Genomic DNA, 21,942 nt, shown 5'->3' on the forward strand with positions numbered 1-21,942 from the left:
GAGGATGAGGAAGAAAAAGCATCACAGTTTAAAAAAAAAAAAAAAAATGCAAGCAGCAGCCTTTAAGCAATTCAGCCCATTTCCAGGAAGCTCTTCGCCCTGTCAGCAGCACCACTTGTCATTTTCAGGTAAGGGACACCAAGAAGGATGGCCAGAAGGACAGATTACTGTAGTATATTACAAAGCAGAGACAGAAGCAACAAATCCTGTAGGTAAGAGGTTCTGGTCTTGGACTGTAAGTCATTTTCATGGATACGTCACAGCCTGTTTGTACATGCCTGCCCCTTCTCCCACCACACCTTTTAAACAAGCAAGGAATTCCCACAGAAGCAGACTACCTAAGCGGCCTGCCAAAAAGAGCTATGCCTGACATAACAGACAAGTTACCTTTCAAAAGCTGTGGGTATTTGGTATGAACTAGGTTGGTAAGATCTCCACCATCATCCAAAATCATGTTGAGGGGCTGCCCATCCTTGAAGTACAGGGTCTGCTCAATGCACCACAGATATTCCTCGTCCGTCTCCCCTTTCCAGGCAAACACTACACAGGAACAAACACACACAATTAGCCAGTTTCTTATTCAGGATGTAGCAAAGCAGATGCTTATCTGCACCTGGAGGCCAGAAAAGACTTTTGCTTTGAGAAACAGATATCAGAACGAGCAGAAATTAATTCTCTTCACCTTATTTCCAGGCCACAAACTGGGTTAAAAAACTGAGTCTCATCTGCCCCCCTCTTACTCTTCCATGTTAAGAGGGACAAGTCAGAGCAAAGTAAACCAGACTGATACTGACAGTGCTCCGTTTTCTCCCTTATGTCACCCTGTGTTACCAGGGATTAGAAAGAGCCACTGATACATTGATACAGGCAAATGAAAACTATAGCATTGGCTAGCACAACAGAAAAGAGGTACCACGCTTTAGCATGAACTAAGCATCAGGTACAAGCTCTTCAGAGACCTTGAATTGAAATTATATTCTCCAGCGCAGCACTAAAATCCAAGCTGCTGTGCCTTCTCTGCTCTTGTTAGCACATGTGTCTAGATTAGTACATCTACCACCAGTAACATGCTGCAACCACTAACATGTTTTATCCAACAACAGCAGTACCTTTGCCTTTCCAGCCATTTGTATTCCCAATTTCACACTATACTTGAGCCCTAAATTGCCTTATTTTCATTGTTTATACAGAAAACTTCAACTGTGAGCCACAAAACCAATCCTGCAACTGTCCTTTCTGCAGAAACATGCATCAGTACCTCACATTGTACAAAGGATCAGCATTCCTTCAAGATCTAGTAAATTAAATATGCAAAGTATAATATTAAAAAAAGAGTAAGGCCCACCAAGCAAGGCAGAGGTCAAAAACTTAGACAAACTCTCTACCCCTAAGTTGCTCTTCAGCTGAATTTTGGGTACTGAGAGCATTGAGGAAGGTGATATCAGAGCTGGACAGTCCCTCATGGTCTCATGGCATCACATGAGACGGACAGGCAGGAGGTGATGCCCATAGCTAGTAATCGCACAGGAGCTGAAGTAGCAACCACTTCCTCCCATTTCCTCAAAACGGAGCACAGCTGGGAAAAGATTGGCAGCAACAGCTAATTATAACCTAAATGGAAGACATTGCCCAAAACAGAGAATGAGGCTGTCAGAAATGAGATTTAGCTTCTGCCAGCACCCCACCTCAGGCCATGCAGTTCCAAGCATGCAGACTCATGAGGACTGTATGTCCTAAAGCTGAAGAGTGTCCTGAAGAGTCCTAAAGCTTAAGAGACAGCTTAATGTATTCATGCTGATCAGCAAGAAATTGCTATTTATTGGAAAACGGCAACAATAAAACAGTAGCATTTTGATAAACCAATGCAGGGGTGTGAGACTAACACAACTGGCCTAGCCCTGGCCCTAAAACATCTTGAGCACTGACCCTTCCTCCTCAACACCAATTAGCATTAGGCTTACTGGAAAGCACAAGACACCTGTGTCTGAACACACCTACACACCAATTTCTTTATTGCCTAGACAGTTTAATCACCTTAGTGACCAGACTTAAAGCTGCTGGCACACAACCTGGATCCTTTGTAGTCTAACACAAGATCAGTCATTCTCAGCGGTGCTAGACTTTCTGATGCGATGCAGCTTGAATCAAACATCCTCTTGTGTAACAACCACTGCTTTAATGCGCTGTTTCTATTCTAAACCTTATTCTTAAGAGCTTGATTTGTATGCAGTTTGTTTTAGCTAGAACAGGCAGTACACACTAACTCATCAGAGCCAAATTAGAACATAGAGGACTTACCAGGGATACCAGCTTTTGCAATAGCAGCTGCAGCATGGTCCTGAGTGGAGAAAATGTTACAGCTTGACCATTGTACCTGGAAAATAATCAAGGTTTTATTTGCTGAACAAAGTTCTGAGATATCAGGCATTCTCTTCCAGAAACAGAAGTTAAAAAGGGAGCAAGAGCAGAAAGGCATATTAGTGCAAATTTCTGAACTTCTCAGCAGCTCTGCAAGACTTACAGGAAAACTAAGTATCTAACTAGGACAGGGAGAATAACGCTACTTAGGGAGAGAGCTGTGCTATACATTCAGCCATCTCCTTACTCATGAGAGCTTCTGCCAGACAGCCACAGCATACATTCAGCTACAGATCTTCAGGAAGTGCACAGCATGGCTGGTTTAGAAAGTCTGGGTCAATAAAGTTCAGATTTTCAGGAGAGCCACATAGCAAGTGTCCAGTGAGGAATGTGGACACACAGCAACACACCTGCTGGAACTCAGAAGGGTCAGAAATGCAGCTGAAATGCTACACTCGATCAACAGGCATTCTTTAAGATTATGCTCACCCAAATCCCACTCTGTGCTCCAGTCATGGAAGTTTTTCCAGCTGAGCTAAGCATTTTCTACATAGATTTCATAACTAGGCTCAGGCACCTAGAAAAGCAACAGCATGTCGCTGAGTTGCATGGAAAAGTATCTGTGTACCTGCTGCAACACACCAGCTCCCTAGAAAGTACTGTATCTGACAGCCACACGCTTGAGTTCTTGCTCTATCCCTGACAGGGCTGACTGGCAGGTATCTGCACACTTATTTATAACAAATCTTAAGGAGAGAGGGTAGTAAGGTATAATCCTTCATCCTGTTTTCACACACTCATCCAATTTTCTCAAAAATTGATACACTTCAGAGTGAGGCTACAGTAATAAGTTCTGTAGTTCCCCATTTGGGCCTACACAACCAGTGTTTGTTACTGAAAACATATCTGGAAGGAGTACAGGAAAAGTGAATTCATAAAGTTGAGCCCTCTACCTCCTCACTTGCATTTTTCTGAGCTCCCACGTCAATACAGATGCCATCAGGTGTCATGAAATTCCAGGTATACTGAAAACTTATATATTGTTTACACTTGAAGCAAGATACAAGCTACTTTTCAATTCTGCATCCTTAGATTTGTAACACCAGCTTGTGAAAAAGACACAGACCCAAGAACAACTGTCATACCTGATAGGCTCAGATACTAACATTTGTACCCTTATAGCTCCCTGGTTATGAAAAGGATACATTTCTACTACCCTTTTAGAACTCACGTGAACCCGAGGCACAGAGTGTTTATACCATCCTTGTTATGCCAGCCAAAAAAGGGATGACAAGTTCACTGTGCTGCACAGTGAGCTACATCCTCTTTCTTATCTCCTCCCTCCCAGGCACTGAAGTTCTGGCACAACAGATGAACCAGGGCTCAATCCAAATGGAAGTCTAAACCATCCTGTAGGCATCAGGACAAGATGGGAGCTCAATCAAGTCCCAAGCTAACATGGCAGCACACATCTTGGACAAGCAACCCTAACTTATCCTTAGAGGAACCAAAACACTGCAGGTACCTCCCCTAATAACTTGGATGAACCCCAGGTGACATTGGTGTGGCATTGCTCTCAGGTTAAAGCAGCTGGCAATGTTTAAGCACCCAGCTGCTGCCTAGGCCAGCCACGCTGGGAGACAGCAACTAACAAGAGCAGCAAGGAGCAAATTCAGTGGCTACTCCTCACTTAAATTCTGTGAGGGAATAAGTTTCCTATACCGAGCAGTTAGGATCAAGACCTCCAGGTCAAAGCTCCTTCTTCTTCTTCTAGCCTCCTTTAGTACTGCACTATTTACTACAGCAGAACAGTAACAGGCTGAAGAACACCTCCATGCAGAACAGCACGTAGCCTACAAGTATCCAGACCAATCCCACACTTTTTGAGGAAACGCTTTAACCTTTAGGCTGTTACAGAAAAGGGCTTCCCCTTCTTCCAAGGCCTTTTGATCAGTGTGACACTGCTCAAGGCTTAACCACGTCGGCACGCGCTCTCAGGAGGGAGGGATCCAGGCTCTAGATTGCACACAGGCAGATACACCTCTGGGCAGCCTAGGTCCAGGCAGCTAAACTTCAGGAAGAAAGGATTTCAGATGAAACACTCTGCTTAGCATAATCCATCATCAAGCTCCAGTCTGCTCCCTGCTCAGCAGGCAAGCTATTTGGACTGTGCTAAGAAGCCTAGCTTTCCCCTCATGCCCTGTATTACATTGGGACTTCATTCTGCAAGCCAGGCAGAGGGCATGATGCAGTAGATGGCTTATAAGCGTCTCAGCCTTGAATACAGACCGAGGTAACTGGTCCAAAGTCGCACAGTGAATTTGGAGTCAGTGGAGTCCCGAGCTCCTGATCACTGAGCCACACTGTCTCCCTGTTGTTTTCCTGCATAGCTCAAGGGCCAGCAGGAGCTCAGATGGCTCCATTAGTTTTTGCTGACTTTACCAGGCCATGGTATGGTTCTTAATCCAGGTTAATCTGCGCTGCAGGCAGTCCCTACACATTCAGCATTACCAGCATACCAGCCACAGCAGCGCGTGCCTGAACACAGCACAACTGTGCGGGAGCAGGTTTTGGCACAGCTCCTCAGGGTGCTGTATAGACAGCTGCTTACAGGCCAGAGGAGGGTGCTGAAGCCACCAACCCCACCTTGGAAGGGGCGTCAGGAAGATGCAGCTTGTCTGCACCCCAAAGGCACGTGCATTCCAGGCGACAAGCCTTTTGCTGAAGACGTCCACCTGGAGACCGCAGCGTGGTCTCTTCTCATAAGCACAGAAACCTGCCAGGATCCCCTAGGGTAGTTACATAAACAGAAGCAGTGCCCTAGGCAGAGCATTACCTAAGAGCACACCGAAGGAAAAACTACAGATACTTTACCTCAGCTCCCAGCTCTATAAGGGTCTCTATGAGAACTGCCGTCTGCACAGTCATATGAAGGCATCCTGCGATACGTGCACCTTTCAGTGGCTTCGATGCAGCATACATCTCCCGCATCTTCATCAGCCCTGGCATCTCATTCTCTGCAATCTCAATGGCCTTGCGACCCCAGTCTGCAAGGCCGATGTCAGCTGCAAGCAAAGGAGGGCAGGTGTTGGAGTTCAAATAGCTGAGGCCTTGGTATCTACTCACACACTTGCACATAGCACTGGCTGCAACAGCTGAACTGGACACCCAACAGCTGGGAGACAGTTGAAGGAAAAACAGACCCCATCCCTGTTTCTCCCCGAGTACTGCCTTTGTACTTTGGTACACAGGCTTTCAAGCTAGCGTAAACCACAACATGACTGGATGTTCAGAGGCCCTGAGGCTCGGTAATTCAGTAGGCCCCTAGCCTTAACCACCCCTCCTTACAAACGCTGCCCAAACATCTGACGCTTCTTATTGAAGTTTGCTTCCACAGTACTATGACTTGCAGGGGCAGAGGCTACCTGTTCGGCAACGGCTTCCCCACCAAGGGCTCCAGGTGCTGAGCCCAGTCCAGCTCCCCCTCCTCCTTCCCCGTCAAGCAGTAAGCTCCAGTGCTCCTGGACCCTTTGCTCCACAGGGATAATTTTCCAGGCACCTGGAAAACTCTATCCCTAACCTTGTGAAAAAAGGTCTGCAGCGGGAAAGTTCACCAGAAACTGAGTAAAAGAGATTTCCAAGAGTCTAGCTAGGGGCAGAAAACCCAGCTCTCACAGCGGATCTGCACGCCCAGCCTTACCTACAAAGGCAACAGGCTGAGCGGCTGATGCCTGGCTGCGCCATTCTGCGGCGCCAGCCAACGCCGAGTGTCACCGGTCCTTCGTCACCTCATTCGGAGAAGCTTTTTGGGGCCTTCCCGGTTTGATTAAGAACACGGTCAGACAATTTGCTTTCAGCTACCTAGCGGACACCGTCCATTCAAAGCGTTAAGGAAAACTAGGCCGCCTGAGTCGGACTGCCTGGTTTAACACAGGCAAGATAACTGTGTTTGGTTCCAGAAGGAAGCCTGGGGGCCACCAGAGCCATTGGCTACTTTTTAGCTGACTGGTGCGTGACCTTCGCACCAATGCAGGACACAAAAAAAAGCACAGGAAATGGAAGGGCTGTAGGAATCATAATGACAAGAGAGGGGTTCGCTAAATCCCAATCCCTTTTCAGGTCTCAGCAGTTTTACTAGGGCTCCCAAAAAAAAAAGCTCTAGACCGTTTTGGGTTCACCGCCCACGCTCTTTCCTCAAAGGCGAATTCTCGGTGTATTTGAACCTTACGGCCCAAAGTTCCTGCCGTTGCATTCAGCCTTCACAGAAGCCACAACTCGGGGGGGGAGGGGGAGAACAGTTTTTTGGGGAAGGTCTCTATTCAGAGAAACACCGCAATCCGCAGGGAGGCACGTAAGGCAGCTCCCCGATTTAAGGGCACTGTCGCGCTTGCAGGGGGCCTGCGCCCCCAGGGGAGGGCTCCTGCTGGGCTCGGCGGCAGCCCGCGCCGCCGCCTCCGGCCGCTCCGCACAGGGCGGCAGCCGCTCCCCAGAGCCCGCCCCGCCCCGGTGCTCCCCGACTCCTTCTCCGCCGGGGCTGAGGTAACACGAAGGCTCGGCCAGCCCCTTCCCGCGCCTTGGAGGTTTGTTTTTAAGGCTTTCGTGCTGGGGACCGCGCTCCGCCTGCCGCCGCTCCCCGCGCGGCAGCTGCCATCTTCCCGCCGCCGCCGCGGCCCGTGGCTCCCAGGGCCGCGGCAGGCCGGGCCCGGGGCGGCGCGCCTTCCCCGGCGCGGCACCGCGGCGGCCGCCGGACCCGCACTCACCCACTTTGTAGGGCAGCTTGTCCGACATGCCGGCGGGCAGCGCGGGCCGCGGCGGGCGCAGAACAGGAGGCGGCAGCGGCGCCGAGCGCGCTTTAAGTAGGGGCGGCGCCGCCGCCGTCGTGGGGCGGGCCGGGGCCGGGGCCGGGGCCGCGGACGCGCCGCGCCGCCACGTGCGCGCTCGGGGCCCGGCGGCGGGGGCCGAGCCGCGCCGCGCCGCCTCCAGAGCACTGCGAGGCGCAGCCGGGGCGGGTCGGCCCGGGTGCGCGGCGGCGGCGGCGGCGGCGGCGGCGGCGGCGGCGGCGGCGGCGGCGGCGGCGGCGGCGGCGGCGGCGGCGGCGGCGGCGGCGGCGGCGGCGGCGGCGGCGGCCCAGCCTGCACCAGGGCGGCCTGGCTGCCCCCACCGCCCCTCCCCTCGCGGCCAGGACGATGCCCAGAGGCCTCCCGCCCCCCCCGGTCCCACTGCAGCCGCGGACGCTCCCTCTCTCCCTGGAGCCAGAGCGCGCCCCAGACCCACGGGCAGGCTGCGGCGCCCGGGACGGGCCCAGGGCCCTCCCCGGCTGTGCCAGAGCCGGTCTTGGAGGGCCCCAGAGCCAGAGCAGGCTCCAGGGCAGGCCGTGATGCCCCCTGGTAGCACAGCAGGGCCAGGGCCGTGCCAGAGCTCACCAGTACCGGAACTGGCCGCAGGGCAGTGCCAGCACAGGCCTTGGAGCCCCCCCGTAGCAAAGCAGAGCCCAGGACAGGCCTTGGATCCCCCCAGCGCCAGGGCAGGTGCTGGAGCCCCCTGGTACCAGAGCAGGCGTCAGGGCAGGCCGCTGAGCCCCCCGGTACCAGAGCAGGCCGCAGGGCAGGCCTTGGACCCCCCAGAACCAGAGCAGAGCCCAGGGCAGTGCCAGGGCAAGCCTTGGGGCCCCTGGTGCCAGGCCATGCCCAAGGCAGGCCTTGGGGCCCCCCCAGCAGCAGAGCAGACCCCACAGCAGTGCCAGGGCAACCCTCAGAGTCCCCCCGCCGGCGCAGGCCCTCTGGCAGCACCTGGGCAGGCCTCGGAGCCTCCCAGTAGCAGAGAAGGCCCCCGGGCACCAGAGCAGGGTCGTGGAGCCGCTGCGGGCTCTGGCCAGGCAGCACAGCCCGGCCTGCTCTGCTGCGACAGGCTTCTCGCGGGGCAGCCTCTTCCGCAGGCCTCTGCCCGCGATGCTGCAGTAGTGAAACGGTACGCTGCTGGTGCCGAGGCACGCCGCTGCAGGCACTGAGTCACTCTTCTGCCTGAACCTTGGACTTGGCTGAAGCACGTCCTTGTTTCCAGCGTCCAGCGAACGAGCCAGTTCGCCAGGCGCAGGAAGATAAGAGATCAGGCAGGCCTGTTGGCCGCCACGGCACAGCTCTGCCCACGGCAGTAACCCATGCACGCTGCGCTGGCAGGAGGCAAGGTCCTTTCTCAGCCTCGTCTAAGGGTCACACATACGTTGGCTTTGCTCTTACTCCTGCTCTAACACGTGAAGCACGTTTCTGACAAGTCTCAGTCATAAACTGGGGCGAATTTTGCAGCCGGTATGTTACATAATAGGTTCACCTCTTCTTTTTCTGTGTAATATTTACAAGCAGATGAGGATTTCCTCATGCTTTCTCAGTAATTCTCACTTAATTATTTTGCAAAGTTTGAAATAATCCTCTGAGTGGATCAGCGCAGAGTTTGTCTCTGCTCCCTATTTCTGAGGTTCAGTATTTGTTACCTGAGTAACAATTTATCTTCTGTGACTGGTCCCACAGAGAGCAGTTCAAATGGAGATGCAGAAGTCCCAGCGGGAAACCTGTAGTTATATAGCCGGTATATGTGCAAGTGCTAATATTCATGTTTGATGTTCTGAGCGCTAGCAGGGCATACGATCACATCCGATGCCATGCTAAGCAGTTATGTAAGTCAGAAGGTCCCCCAGGGGACTAACAGGCCAGTTCCTCTGGGACAGGTTCACCTAATTCTGTCATGCCTCGCTCTTTCCAGAGAAGACAGCAGTAGGGAGCTCATTTGTTTGTGTATGTTACTAACAACCCTTTGTCACAGCTCCAGTACACTGGCTCGCATCAGTGGGACAGCAGTTTAGGTTCTGGTAGTTCCCCACGCACTGCCCAGATACCTACACCAAGGCTGTATCTACTAGCAGGATGCAGCTTCTGCATGTCTCTGCCTGCCAGCCTCTGCAGGCATGTAAATGAGGGACTTCCCAACAGACCTATTTTGTACCGTGTGCCCTAAAGGCAGCAAAACACTCCACGCATGCCTTGTATAAGATGCCAGCCCACAGCCTCCCCAGCAAACCTGATTGTCGGTTGGTCGGTTATAGCAAATGTCTTTATGTACTTTCCCACAGCAACGCCGACACATAAAATATCCTTCTTAAATTAATCAGCAAGGCCAGGACAAAGACATCATTTCATGTAACTCCTACTAATTTCAGCTCAAGACATACTTTCCTGTGAAGGCTGAAAGGAACCAGCCACCTGATTGCAGATAAGCCAAAGAGTGGGTAGTCAGAATTGATATGCATTTATTAAATGAGGACAGATCAGCCCCACCTAGAATGAAGATGCTCCATCACTTGACAAAATATTTCCAGTTGTTTATAACTCTGCATAAAGAGTACTTGAAGACAAGTGAAGTTAGCTGCCGTGTTTGCCCTGAGCCTTTGATTTAAGAGATAAAGGTAGAGATAAAAGAGAGAAAAGATAAAGACCTGATATCATTGCTTTATGCTATATCTTAATTTAGAAAGTCAGTGCCTCAACTATTCATGTACACCCTGGATCCCCTCATTGTTACTGTCACTGGTGGATTTGGGACACCAGATGGCACAAGATAGGTACGAAATGGCAGGGAGTAGGATGGAGTGAAGCAGAGGGAACAGGGGAAAGAACAGAAGAGTCCAAAAAGCAATCTGTAGCAGGGTACACGAAACAATAGCAGGATGTTTTTCATGTTATACATCCTGCTACTGTTTCATTTACTGTAGTAATTCAAATAGGGAAGTTCTGGGCTGTAAATTTAAATATCCTAGGGTCACTGGAAAGCTGTGAAACTCAGGGAAAAAAACCTTTTCCTTCATAATGACGTTATGACATTTTGCAGAATTTTAAGAAAAGATTCGGCTCAAAAGGCTTGGTTAGGAAATACTGTCGATTTCAAGAGCAGGAGAAAACATCAGTCTAAACTTCTGTATAATACAGGTGGTATTTCATGCAGGTACGCTATACTCAGACAGTTAATTGCTTGACTAGGGCAAATTATACGTTATATACATTATAATAAGCATATTATGCAATCCGAGAGCTTCTTTTATAAAGAGAATGCCATTATTTGTTCAACAAGATTCTCATCTGGTAGTGCACTGGGATGGCCAGTGTTGAGTATGAATTAGAAGCATACAGTAAATGAGGCTGTTGTCTGTAGGACTTCAATTTGTCACAGCAGATAGAAGATGTGTATCATATATGATTAAGGAGTGCTGGGGGAGTATGGAGAACTGCATTCTACCCCAATCTCAGCCCAGCCACCCCTTTGTGGCACTGGCTCAGTCTCTTAGGACAGGCTTTGCATGAGCAATCGTTAATTGACTATTCCTCATTTTCCAGACACCTGCCTTAAAAAAACCTCACACCACATTTTATTTGGCACATAGGCTCAAGCCATGACCTGACTCCGGCTTTCACAGGTTTTACATAAGCTTGAGAGGCAGCAAGGGGAGAAAGCGTGGCTCACACTTAGTGGTATCTGCAGATCAGCCCACAGCATCTAACCCACACCAGCTACCATGTAGCCTGTCACCCCTCCCCATGACGTCAGGTGGCCGATAACAAGTCACACAATCTCTCACCACTGCAGACCTTGTGGACCTTGTGGCAGAGGTGGTATGTGGGATGCCCAAGGTCAGGCTGTCCTTAAGATCAGGTTGCTGGACACAATGCACCCAAGCTACAGGCATCCCGGAGCCTACGAGGAGCAGGCTATGCTCTTTCCTGTTCCTTAGTCAACGTTCTGCCAGGCAAAGCGGGCTGAAGTCCAGAGTACATCACTGAGCTTAGAAAATGCTGCACAATGCTAAATACTCTCACAAATCAAACCCTATATGTCTCAAAGTGGTACCCACAAGCAGTGAGAACATTTGATGTTATATTCTGTACCTCAGCTTTCCCTTACCTATAAAATGAGAAAATCATTCTGCTCACCCACAAACTCACACACACGTACTGCAAAAATAAGTTCATTTCTGTCTATGAAGCACTAAGATGTTGTGGTGGTAGCATCCAGGAGCACCCCTAAGGAAACGAATGTTGTTTTATCCTGCATAAGGGTTTGATGAAAAGCAGTAAAGAAGAACCATCGTACTGAGTGATGCATATAAAGTAGGTGCTGGGTAACTACCATTTCCCCAAGCATGAGCCATTCTGTGCAATAAGGCAGAGACACTGTCTGATGATCCAGGTAGACTGTATTGCGGTAAATGTCACAAGGTGCCTAATGAAGGCCCTGACGGTGACGGGCATCTACTAAGTGCTTTGCTCTGTAGGCTTTATGTTCTCTTAGCCAGAGCCAACAGCAGGTTTGTGAAGGCCCCAGCCAGCAGCTGAAGGTTGTAGCAGCCTTCTTAGATGCATGCTGGCTAACTCATACTGCTAATTTAGCTTAGTAGGGGTCCCATGTGGTCTAGAGCCGTTGTTGTTCATGCTTAAATTAGCTTTTAACATAAGGCATAGATAGCATATGCATACACTTATAATACTCACAAACGTGTATTACAGCTCAGGCTGCGAGTAAGCTCTCCCCACCTGCCTCAAGCATAAAATCTGAGACATGTTGCCGTATGTGTTTGCATAAAGTCCTTCATGTGGTTTCACATTCGCTATCATCCTGTGCAGCCATATAGATAACAGCGGGTTTCTAGTTCAACTTTGAGTTACACTATCTCAATCCACAGAAGCGTGTATATCACTGCAACTAGCACTAACATTATTATGATAATACGATTTGTCCCACTGATGTTAAGTTCAACACATTCCAGATTCAATACAGCTGATTTTCTCCTCATAGGTCCCTGATAAAGACTTCTGCACTTTACTAAGTTCTGATTTTGTGTATACAGTGCCATCCACTTTCCGTCATTAACTCCCCAACAGAGAGCAGAGAGAGCCTTCGATGTATCTTCCTTATGAGTGAGGACTGTCAACGTTTTAGGTAAGAGTTTAGTATGACCAAGCTGGTGCCTTCTGGGAGGAGTATGGGTGGTCCAAGGATTTAAAGTAGGCTATGTTTTTGTCGCAAGAACGCTAGAAATTATTTACTTGAGAACATGTAGTCTGTACACTCAGTGCAAGCAAGAACTGAAACAAGAGCTAGACGAGAATAAATGAACTAGTGTGAGGGGAAGTTTGGACTAATTTTTCCTCTTGCTTCTTATTTTCCCTATGCTGCCAGCAAGAGGAAAACAACCGATTTTTGTTTCTTAGAGAAACCCTGTGGCCAGCCTAAGTTACACAAGAAGTTGGTTCAGTCCCTGACAGCCCTGAGGCTCTGGGTTGGTGGTAAGTCAGTGAAACGTCATCTTCACCTCTCTCTCACCGTTGTAGCAAGCATGAGCGTAACATGAACTGAGGACCAAGCCCTGAGCCTTGTAGAACAAGTTTAACCAAGTAAATTCTCTCTTAATCCAGTTTGGGAAATCATGAGAGCTGTATCTGGTATGTTAATGGCATGCAATGGGACTGGTATAGCAACCTTCATGCTCCGTGCTGTTACTCACCTTAAGTTTGCAATTCAGCTCCCAGGTACTTAGTGCACTCAGAGCGTAAGAAAGACTGGATAAAATAAATGGAATGAATGAGCAAAATTGCCAATCAGCAAGGGATATTCAAAGCCTGGACCTGTAGTTTCCTGGCAATCCAAGAGCGGAGGTCTGGTTCAGAGTTCTTGTCCAGGAGCATAATGCTGCGGCTCCAAGGGACAGAGGGACTTAGTGAAACACACAGTTCAACGCCTTACTCGGCAGAATTTAGAGCTTGGGTTGTTTTGTTCTTTTTAGTGGATGTCCTGATACTGGGGACTACAGAAGTTGAAGAAGGTACAGACCCCTGAAATTGATACACAGACACTTACTGAATTCATAATGGAAAAGGTTCCCATTAGCTTTATTTGGCTTTGGATCAAGGCTCAAGTATTTAAATAGAAGCTTCTCTCTTTGCATTAGTTTTGACATTACATAGCTTTTTGTCAGCACCTGTTCTGGTCTGAAACGCAAGCTGATTTATACTAGAACAATTTGCAAGGAGGTAAACCTCTCGGGATGAGTCAGCCTTTCTGATGTCGATAATTTACAACTGTACAAATGAGGGAGGTTATTAAGGTGGGACAGGAATAAACCTGGGTCAAAACAAGATAAAGGCTTCCTCTCTGTTATCATCTCCATTTCAAAAGCACTTCTCAAAGAACCTGGTAGAAACCGGCATCCAGTTTGCACTGAAACTGAGTAAATGCATGTGTTCCAGTCTTTTGAAAGTCCTAGGTGTAGCATTCAGGGAGCAAAGCTGTAAGTGGGATCCAAGGGGTGCCTGCTGGTACCCTGCACATCTACCACGCTGCATCACTACCGGCCCACCTGAAAGGAAGACTGTCTGCAAGGCCACTGTGTAGAAAAGAGCTGGGCAGAGCTGTCAGTTAAAGAACACATGGTATGCATCAACACATCCCAGTATCAGCGTGTGATGTCTGAAAAATCCCCAGGAAATCTATGTTATCATGTTCTTCAGTCCCAGGGTAAAATAATGTTCAGCCTTCTGTGTGGGGAGGAAAGAAACAATTTTCCCAGTATCTTGTCCTTCCTTTAAAACATATCCATATCTTAGTTGTGTCATTTCCGTTCCCAAGACACTTATTCGCTCCCTCCCAGTTCTCTGATTATGCATTGGAGAGCAATTGAGCAATAAAATACTTAATTAAATAGCCACATGTCTTTGTTTTACCCTTTCATTAGATTACCTGGAAATAATAATAGTCTCTCACCAACCTTGAGGGCTTTGTTCATTTTTTCTGCAGATAACAGGAAGTAATTTCTCTTTTCCTACTAATACTTTTCTATATCTCAAGTCAAAGTTATCAGTTCAGATTTTAAAGGCAATTAGAAATGGACACACTCTGATGTGGTATTAGAAATAGACACACTCTGACATGGTATTTTTATCTTCATGAGGGAAATCGTGAGTTCAGACTCTGATAGCAAGGCAGAACAACAACAATTCTCTTACAGATGGTAACTTCAAAATAAGAAGTCTGATTTTAAATTATTAATCACTTGCTGGAATAATTACCTAGCTGACAAAGACCGTAGAAGACTTATTTCTAAAGAAGACTTACTTTACAGTTGTTTATAAAGTGCTTTAAAATCTGATAATGAAAAATGCTGTGAAAAATGAAATAGTCATGCATTTATTAATGATGAGCTTTACAAAGCCTTCAATCAGGTAGAAGTGTTAAGCTACTGTTAAAGATTTAAAATAGCTCTTCAGCTAATGGATGCTGGTGACTACTGATGACATCTGATGACTACTCAATACTCATTGTATGATATTTGCTTGGGGCTGTGTCTGTCCCCAGGTGGATAAGCATAAACTGTTTCCATGGACAGATGGTCGCTGTGGTCTCTTCAGTACCAGGACTGGCTTTATGTTATCAACTTATTTAGTATTAGTGGACGGAGATCCTAACCCACAGTGGACAAAAACTTTGTGAAACTCAGCAATGACAAATGCACAGTCCTGCCCTGGGAGGGAATAACCCCATGCAGCAGGACACGCTCTGGGTGACTGCCTAGAGCAGTTCTGTATAAGAGGCCCTGGGATCTTGGTGGACAACAAGTTGAGCAGGAGTCCAGTGCGCCACTGTGGCAAAGAAGGCCAACCACATCCCCGGCAAGCATGCAGCCAGCAGGAATTTGGCAGTGATAACATTCCTTCTGCAGTGATGTGTCCAGTTTGAGCTCCCCAGTATAAGACAGACACTGACATACTGTTGCGAGTCCAACAGAGGCCACCGAGATGATTGGGGCTGGAGCACAGGATTTAGGAGGAAAGGCTGAGCCAGCGGGGTCTGTTCAGCCTGGAGAAGAGAAGGTGAAGGGGGATCTTACCGCTGTCTGCAACTGCCTGATGGGATGGCGCAGAGAAGACAGAGCCAGACTCTTTATGGAAGTGCACAGGGACAGGACAACAGGCAACAAGTAAAAGTTCCTACAAGTGAAATTCCTGATTAGATGTAAAGAAAAAAATATTCAATATGTGGGTGGTCAAACACTGGACCAGGGGCACAGACAGTCTGTAGGATGTCCCTCCTTGGAGATAGTTAAGTCTCAACTGGACAAGGCCCTGAGCAACATCATCTAAGTTGGACCTAGACTGAGCAGGAGATTGGCCTATTGCCTATAGAGGCCCCTTCCTCCCTAAATTATTCTGTATTTCTGTGATTCTGTGACTGGGTTTGTGTGTGCTAAAACTAACATTAAAACAAAAATAAAAAATTGAGCATTAAATACTTGCCAAAGAGTTGAGAAATCTGGATTATCTTTCCAACTCTGCCAGTGACTTGCTGTGCATTCTTGAGCAAATTATGTAATCTTGGAAAGAACAGGCTTGTCATCTGTGAGGTCCACGGGGACCTGTCGGGTGGGAGTGGAAAAAGAGAGTGAATGAAGGCAGAGTCCATATTAGGAGATGGGATACAATACTCTCAGGATAAGAGAATAAGAGCAGGTCCGGTGCTTCTGTTATGGGGTCTAGTCCCAGCCCCCTAGCTGAAGGATCCTGAGGCTTTGAGGAATCAGAGAGAGCAATCCCCATTTACAGACTCCTGTTCAAAAATCTGATAGAAATGCGATACTTCAGTGATACTGCAGTATTTTTTATTACCACAACATGAAAGATTCAGACATGGAAGTGATTCATACAGCTCTACACAATACAGACGGTCATCCTGAGTGGTTTCCCAGTCAACTCCAAGCAGCAATAGCACTAACCCACTGTGCTAGATATGGCTGTAACAACACAGTCAAGACCACACTAGTGATTTGAATATTATTATTTACAATAGCATCTAGAGGCCCAACTGAGAAAAAAGCACTGTATATATTTTGCTAGGCCACAAGAAATAATCATTCTCCCAGAGACCTTAAAATCTAAAGAGATAGGACTGACAAAGAATGGGAAAAAATATCATCAACCATCTGTATTATCTCTCCGAAAACAGTTCACAGAAGCTTTGTTTGACCATATCAAGTCTAGCAAATGTGAAAAGCTAAAAGGTTTGTACAGCTTTCCCGAACTCCTTTTTACAAGATCATTCTGACAGTTGTTGCAAACTTTCTCAGTCTGTTGGGGTTTTTAGCAGTCAAAACGAAGCTTTGACAGAGAATAGCAAGAAAATTCCACTCTGTCTCAGTATCTTGCAGTAATCAAAACCTCAAGTATAGCGAAAAAAAAAATCAGCCTTCTCCTTTCCCCAAATAAGTAAAAAGCAGCAGAAATTGTAAGGAGCATATGAAAGAATAGGTAAACTCTTAGATATGCAGCTCTTCTGCTGCTCCATTAAATTCGTTTGTGCTTGCAACATTGTTCTAGTGTTAATTCATTATTTGATGTTCCAGTTCACTGATAGAGCCTGACTTTTAACAGAAAAAATGATCTCTGGGTGAGTCTGAATGTAAAGATTGCATTAAGTTCATCTTGTCCTGGCAAGCATGAACTAATCGGTAGTCTGTGCACCTAGAATGTGTTTTCTTTCTCATTACTTTTACAGAGCAGCCAGCACCAATGTAACTTGATTTGAGTATCAGCAGGTTAAAAAGATTAGGGTTGCCGAGGCTGAACAGTAACACTTTTCTGAAATGCCAGTTACAGAAGGAGGAAAAAATTCTTACAAAGAGGGAAATTGAGTGGTGTCCTTGAAAAGAGCCACTGGATGTATTTAATCTACCTCTGCTTTAGCAACCTGTACCTTGGAAACCTAAAAATTAGCAAAACAGAAGTAGGGACTGCAAACGGCCAAGCTGCCCAAGCAATATATGCACATCTGTTGAAGTCTATAGGAGTCACACATACATGTGTTTGTGGCAGCATTTAGCTTTTTTCTGCAAACATTAAACTTCCACTAATGTCAACAAGAATTCAGATGCCTGGGAACATGCTTATTGTTGTCATGTTCCTACAGTTTTGGGAATCAAACTACAGGTACTCTGCAAAAACAAGCCCAATGTTATATATCAGCTGTGGGACAGAACAAATACACTGTAAAGGAAACCCAGCTCTGCAGATGTGGAACTCCAGCTAAGATCGGCAATAAGGATGTGTACCACAGCAGCGGATGAGAGGTGACTGCTTAAATAGATGATGCATGAGAGAGAAACTCCACATGTGTAATACTTGCAGAAATTCATTTTTATTATTATTTGAGTGGACCACTGTAAATAAGTAACTGTAAATATGTGTATGCGTATGTGTAGTCAAATATCTGTAAAGGAATGTGAAAACTTAAAGGTGCATGGAAAGACGCTATTGGAAAAAAAAAAAAAAAAACTCCCAACATTTCTTTCAGCCATTCAGTTTGTTTGCTTCTTATACCGGGTTGTAACCTCGTCTTCAAACCTGCTTCCCAGGGACGTACATTTTTCTGACAAATGCCCACGCTCTTCTGACTTCTTGGTACTTACAGACTCTGAGTCAGCAGCAGGGAGGGTTCTGTGCTGAAATGAAAGTGACTGCTGTGTTTGAAGTCATATGCATGTTTACCTTGCTCTGCCATAACTGGGGATTGCTAATTGGCATTGAAAGGTAATTATTATTCTGCCAAGGGAAAACAAGCTGAGCTGTTTTCCAGCTTAGGCCCTCCCCAGTAGAAATGCTAACTGAAGTCTAGCTGTGGGATCTTTACGAAGGGAGTTCATGTGCAAGCTAGGGAAGACAAGTTGACTTTTCAGATCCCTAGGAGTTACCAAAAACCCCCTCCGACCTTTGCACTTGTAAAGTGAGCAGTTTTACTAAAAAATTCGTGAGGATCTGCTCCCGCTTTTTGAAAATTACGAAGAGCCTTTTTCTCTCATTTCGGAGCAGGGGAACTGAACTTGCAAATCCCACTTTTAAAAGAGGAAGCGTTTTGCTGCTTTCTCTGTGCTCAGTTACGCAATTGTGCGTTCCAGTTGTGCAAAAACAGTCACTTTAAACAAGAAAGGCTTTTATACCAAGATTAAATGAGACAAATGTCAGCAGCGGGCACGTCTCACAGCGCCTGCTGCTGCTTGACGGGGAGGGGGGGGACGCGGACACTCGGGTCACGCAGCGCAGCGCTCCCGCCCGCGCCATCGCAAGCGGCCCGGCCGAATCGGCGTGTGCTGGAGCCACCCAGAGCCACGGCTGCCCCCAGTGCGTTAAGGCACTTGTATAACTTCAGACTAGCGTTAGCCTCGCGCCCAGGGTGGTCAGCACGACTTTTAGACATTTTCGAGCATTTTTCAAGTACGTATGTATCTGTACGGCCGCACAGGTGTCTTCATGCGCGCGCACAGCTGTGGCGCGGGCAGGGGGAGCAGGCCCAGGCGGGTGGAGGGTCTCTGCTGTTTGCGGAGCCTCACCGGAGCGGAGCGGTGCCGCCCGCCCCGGCCGCGCGCTCCCGCGCGCTCCCGCCGGCTCCGTGCCGCCCGCCCCGGCCGCGCGCTCCCGCCGGCTCCGTGCCGCCCGCCCCGGCCGCCCGAGGCCTCCAGCCGCTCCCGCCCGCGTCTCCCCTCCTCAGAACGGAACGCCGACGCGCGCATGCGCGGCGCCTGGCGCGGCGCACGCCGGGACTTGTAGTCAGCGCGCGGCCGCGGCCCCTGGGCGACTCCGCGCGTGCGCGCGACCCGCCCGACTTCGGAAAGTCGCTGCCTCAGGTTGGGTCAGAACCGGCTGCCATCTTGGCCGACGGACGGAGGAGCTGCTACGCCGCCGTGCCCGGTGAGGGGAGCGGGACGTCCGCGCCCTGCGGGGAGGCGGCAAGGGCGCAGGAGGAGGCGGCGGCGGTGGTGGGAACGGGACCCCGCGGGGCGGCGCGGGCCGAGGCCTTGGCCCCGCTGCTCTCGCCGGCTCGCAGCTCGGCGCGGAGCCGGCGGGGCGCGGGGGCCCCGGCGGGCGTAGGCCTGGCTTCTCGGGGGGCTTCTCGCCCCCAGCCGGCCTCGCTGCGGGGGGCCCTGCCCTGCCGCCGCGCTGCCTCGCCGTGCCCCGGCGGAGGCAGCTCTCGCGACGGGGGGCGGGACGGCACGGGACGGCACGGCAGCATCGTCGCTGGCCCGGGGCACCGGGTGGCGGTCCCGGGGCCCCGGCGCTCCGCCGCGAGGGCTGCCTGCGGCCGGGCCCTGCTCCGGCGCTGCCGGCCCGCGCCGCGCGGCCCAGCTGCGGTGGGGCCGCTGCCCGTAGCCCGGCCCGGGGCGGCCGTTTCCCACAGCACTGCGTGCTTTGCCCCGGTTCTCTGCTATCGGGTTTGCTCCCCTCCCCGGTCAGTCCCTGCCTTCCTTGCCGCTGAGATCCGTCCCTACACTGTAGCCCTCTGAGGGCTTTGGGGACTCGCTCCCGTCAGAGGCTTTGCTTTCCGGCAGAGCTTCCGCGCCGCAGCCCTCTCTCCAGCCTTTGTGCTCAGCCCTCCCCGAGGAGCCCGTCCCTGCTCTTGGGGTCCCTGCCTAGGTGAGGCTGCTGCTGCCGCCGCCGTTTTGCAGGGGTTCACTTTGTCTCCTCAAGGTACACTCGTGGCTTAAAGTAGTGATCCCGAGCGGCAAAGCGTGAGCATAGCTGGAGGTTTATACTGAACTGTGTTCCTTCTTGTAAACATAGCCGACTGGCAGCACTGGTGCCACCGTTTTATTTTGGAAACATTGATAAGTTCTGGCTGTTAACCCTCCCACTTCCAGATGGGTGTCTTTGACCTTGTGTGGCAATAATAGCCAAGTAAAAGGAGAAGAAGAGGTTTATGTAGATAAAGGCTGCCTTTGTTTAGTTGGCTCTGAAATCCGAGGATTTTTGTTTTAATAGCTATAATTTGTCACCCAAAATTGACAATTTCAGATGTGTGTGTGTGATGCGGAGAGAAAAACGAGTGGAGTACGTGGATGTATGTTGTCATTTGTATGACTTCCTTTACCCTTCAAGCTTCAGAAAATGTCCCCAGCAAAACTAATCTTTATAGCTTAGTTAAAATTGAAGAAATCAGAAACCAGAGCCTTCTAGACTATCTTTTCGCAAGATATTATTGTTTATTTTGGCGAGTTTCTCATTGCTTTCTTCCATCTCTGCTACCTTGTCACTTCTATTCATAGAGAAAAGCAGAGAATTCTGGACTGATATTCATGAGAAGATAGTCAGTATGACAGTAGATCCAGCCACTGAATCTATCTGAAAAAGGCATAGATGTTTAGGAATGAAGCATCAAACGGAATCTGTCATCAGCTCTCAGAAACTTAATGCTGTAAAATGCATCTTGTTTGAAAACACGAATTTAAGGCTCTGTTCTCTCTTCTTACAGTGAAAGTCTAAAGCAGTTCTGATTTAATTACAGTTACGTTGCTCTTTGCTACAGCTGTTTAAATCTGAACTTGGTCTAGTGTGCATTCTTAGTTGTGGTTTGACTGACAGTTTTAATCACCACTCTGAATGCATTCACTTCCAAGCAATCATCGGAATAATATGCAGCATTCTGATCCTAAGTGAATTTTCTTATCTTTTAAGCAAAGAACTGATCCAATACATGTGAAAGATGGTGTTGCAGTGGAAAATCACTGAGACTTCTGAGTGCTAACTTTGAAAGCTTCTTACAGATTAAACAGTTATTTTAGTGCTTAAGAGAGACTGAGAGAAGATTATTTATATGAATTTATTACTTAAGCAACATCACCTCACTTTTATTTCACTCTTATCTCTGCCTGTGTAAAGTTCTGTTTCTTCTGTGGTGAAACAGACCTGAAATATGAAGCTGTCTTGTTTATTTGTTTAAAAGTTTCAAAAAGGTTTGGGGAAGCTATCAGCAGAATAAGCGAGGTAATAGGAGGATATGTGTTAAGTAGCATAATGTTCTCTGTTGTAGAGGTTACATCTATCACTGTTTTTAAGAAAGCTTGTCCTTAGGACTGCTTTAAAGCTAGATGTGCTTCTTCAGTGTTTTGCAAAATAAATGTATATCCTTCTATTTTGTGGCATACCCAATAGTTAAATCACTTCTCAACAGTCTTACCAGTTCATGTCTGTTGATGATAGCATCCAAACAAACATTTTGTAAATTTGAAGTTGTTTAAGCAAAGCTCTAAACTTATTCAACCATGGTAAAATGCTTTTCATATTGCAGCAGAAAACAATTTTATCTCTGCTTTAAAACAAGGAAAATAATATATTAAGTTAGAGGAGAAAAACTCATTGTAAAGGATAATGATGAGACTTCTGCGAGTACTACCACTGTTGCTACTTATTTTTAAGCCTCACTGTTTGGCTATCCAGTTATGCTTACTTAATGTTCTAATTTTTGTCAGTCTGCTTTATTTAGATCTAGAAGGAGGAACTACTTTGTGCCTTTACACCTAAGAAGAGGGAACGTGCGTGCGTAGCTGAGAGGAGAGCATTTATATAGCTTTGCCCAGCTATAGAAGTGCTTTGAAGAGTGTGTTTGCCTCAGAAGAGGAAGTAGACAAGCTGTGATTATAATCTTGCTCGAGAGTATTCTGTTTTTCTAGATATTTACTTTATGCTAGCTCATAAAATGAGTATTTTTAAAGGTTTTAGGCAATCT

The 21,942-nt window shown here is 48.2% G+C and overlaps 2 protein-coding genes and 1 long non-coding RNA gene across 5 annotated transcripts in view; 2 read left to right on the top strand and 1 right to left on the bottom strand.

The window, feature by feature from the left end:
* AHCY (adenosylhomocysteinase) overlaps nt 1–7,255 on the bottom strand; it is a 28,373-nt gene extending 21,118 nt beyond the window's left edge. The window contains exons 1-4 of the mRNA XM_068913089.1: nt 7,119–7,255; nt 5,233–5,423; nt 2,299–2,374; nt 388–540 (exon numbers count right to left, since the gene is read on the bottom strand). Of these exons, the coding sequence (XP_068769190.1) occupies nt 388–540; nt 2,299–2,374; nt 5,233–5,423; nt 7,119–7,146 (448 nt within the window). The 5' untranslated portion in view covers nt 7,147–7,255. The remainder of the gene's footprint in view (nt 1–387; nt 541–2,298; nt 2,375–5,232; nt 5,424–7,118) is intronic.
* Nucleotides 6,773–17,703, top strand: LOC138061564 (uncharacterized). The gene is made up of 4 exons (XR_011135401.1): nt 6,773–6,938; nt 12,248–12,339; nt 12,580–12,686; nt 14,752–17,703. It is a non-coding gene; the product is annotated as an uncharacterized lncRNA (long non-coding RNA).
* Nucleotides 17,704–19,009: 1,306 nt separating this feature from the next.
* ITCH (itchy E3 ubiquitin protein ligase) overlaps nt 19,010–21,942 on the top strand; it is a 66,526-nt gene continuing 63,593 nt past the window's right edge. The window contains exon 1 of one of the 3 annotated variants that reach the window (XR_011135379.1): nt 19,010–19,130. The gene's annotated coding sequence lies outside the window, so the exon portion shown is untranslated. The remainder of the gene's footprint in view (nt 19,131–21,942) is intronic. The other 2 variants (XM_068912910.1, XM_068912911.1) reach the window with 2 other exon arrangements.

This window comes from Struthio camelus, chromosome 18 (genome assembly GCF_040807025.1).
Source record: "Struthio camelus isolate bStrCam1 chromosome 18, bStrCam1.hap1, whole genome shotgun sequence".
Lineage (NCBI taxonomy): Eukaryota > Metazoa > Chordata > Aves > Struthioniformes > Struthionidae > Struthio > Struthio camelus.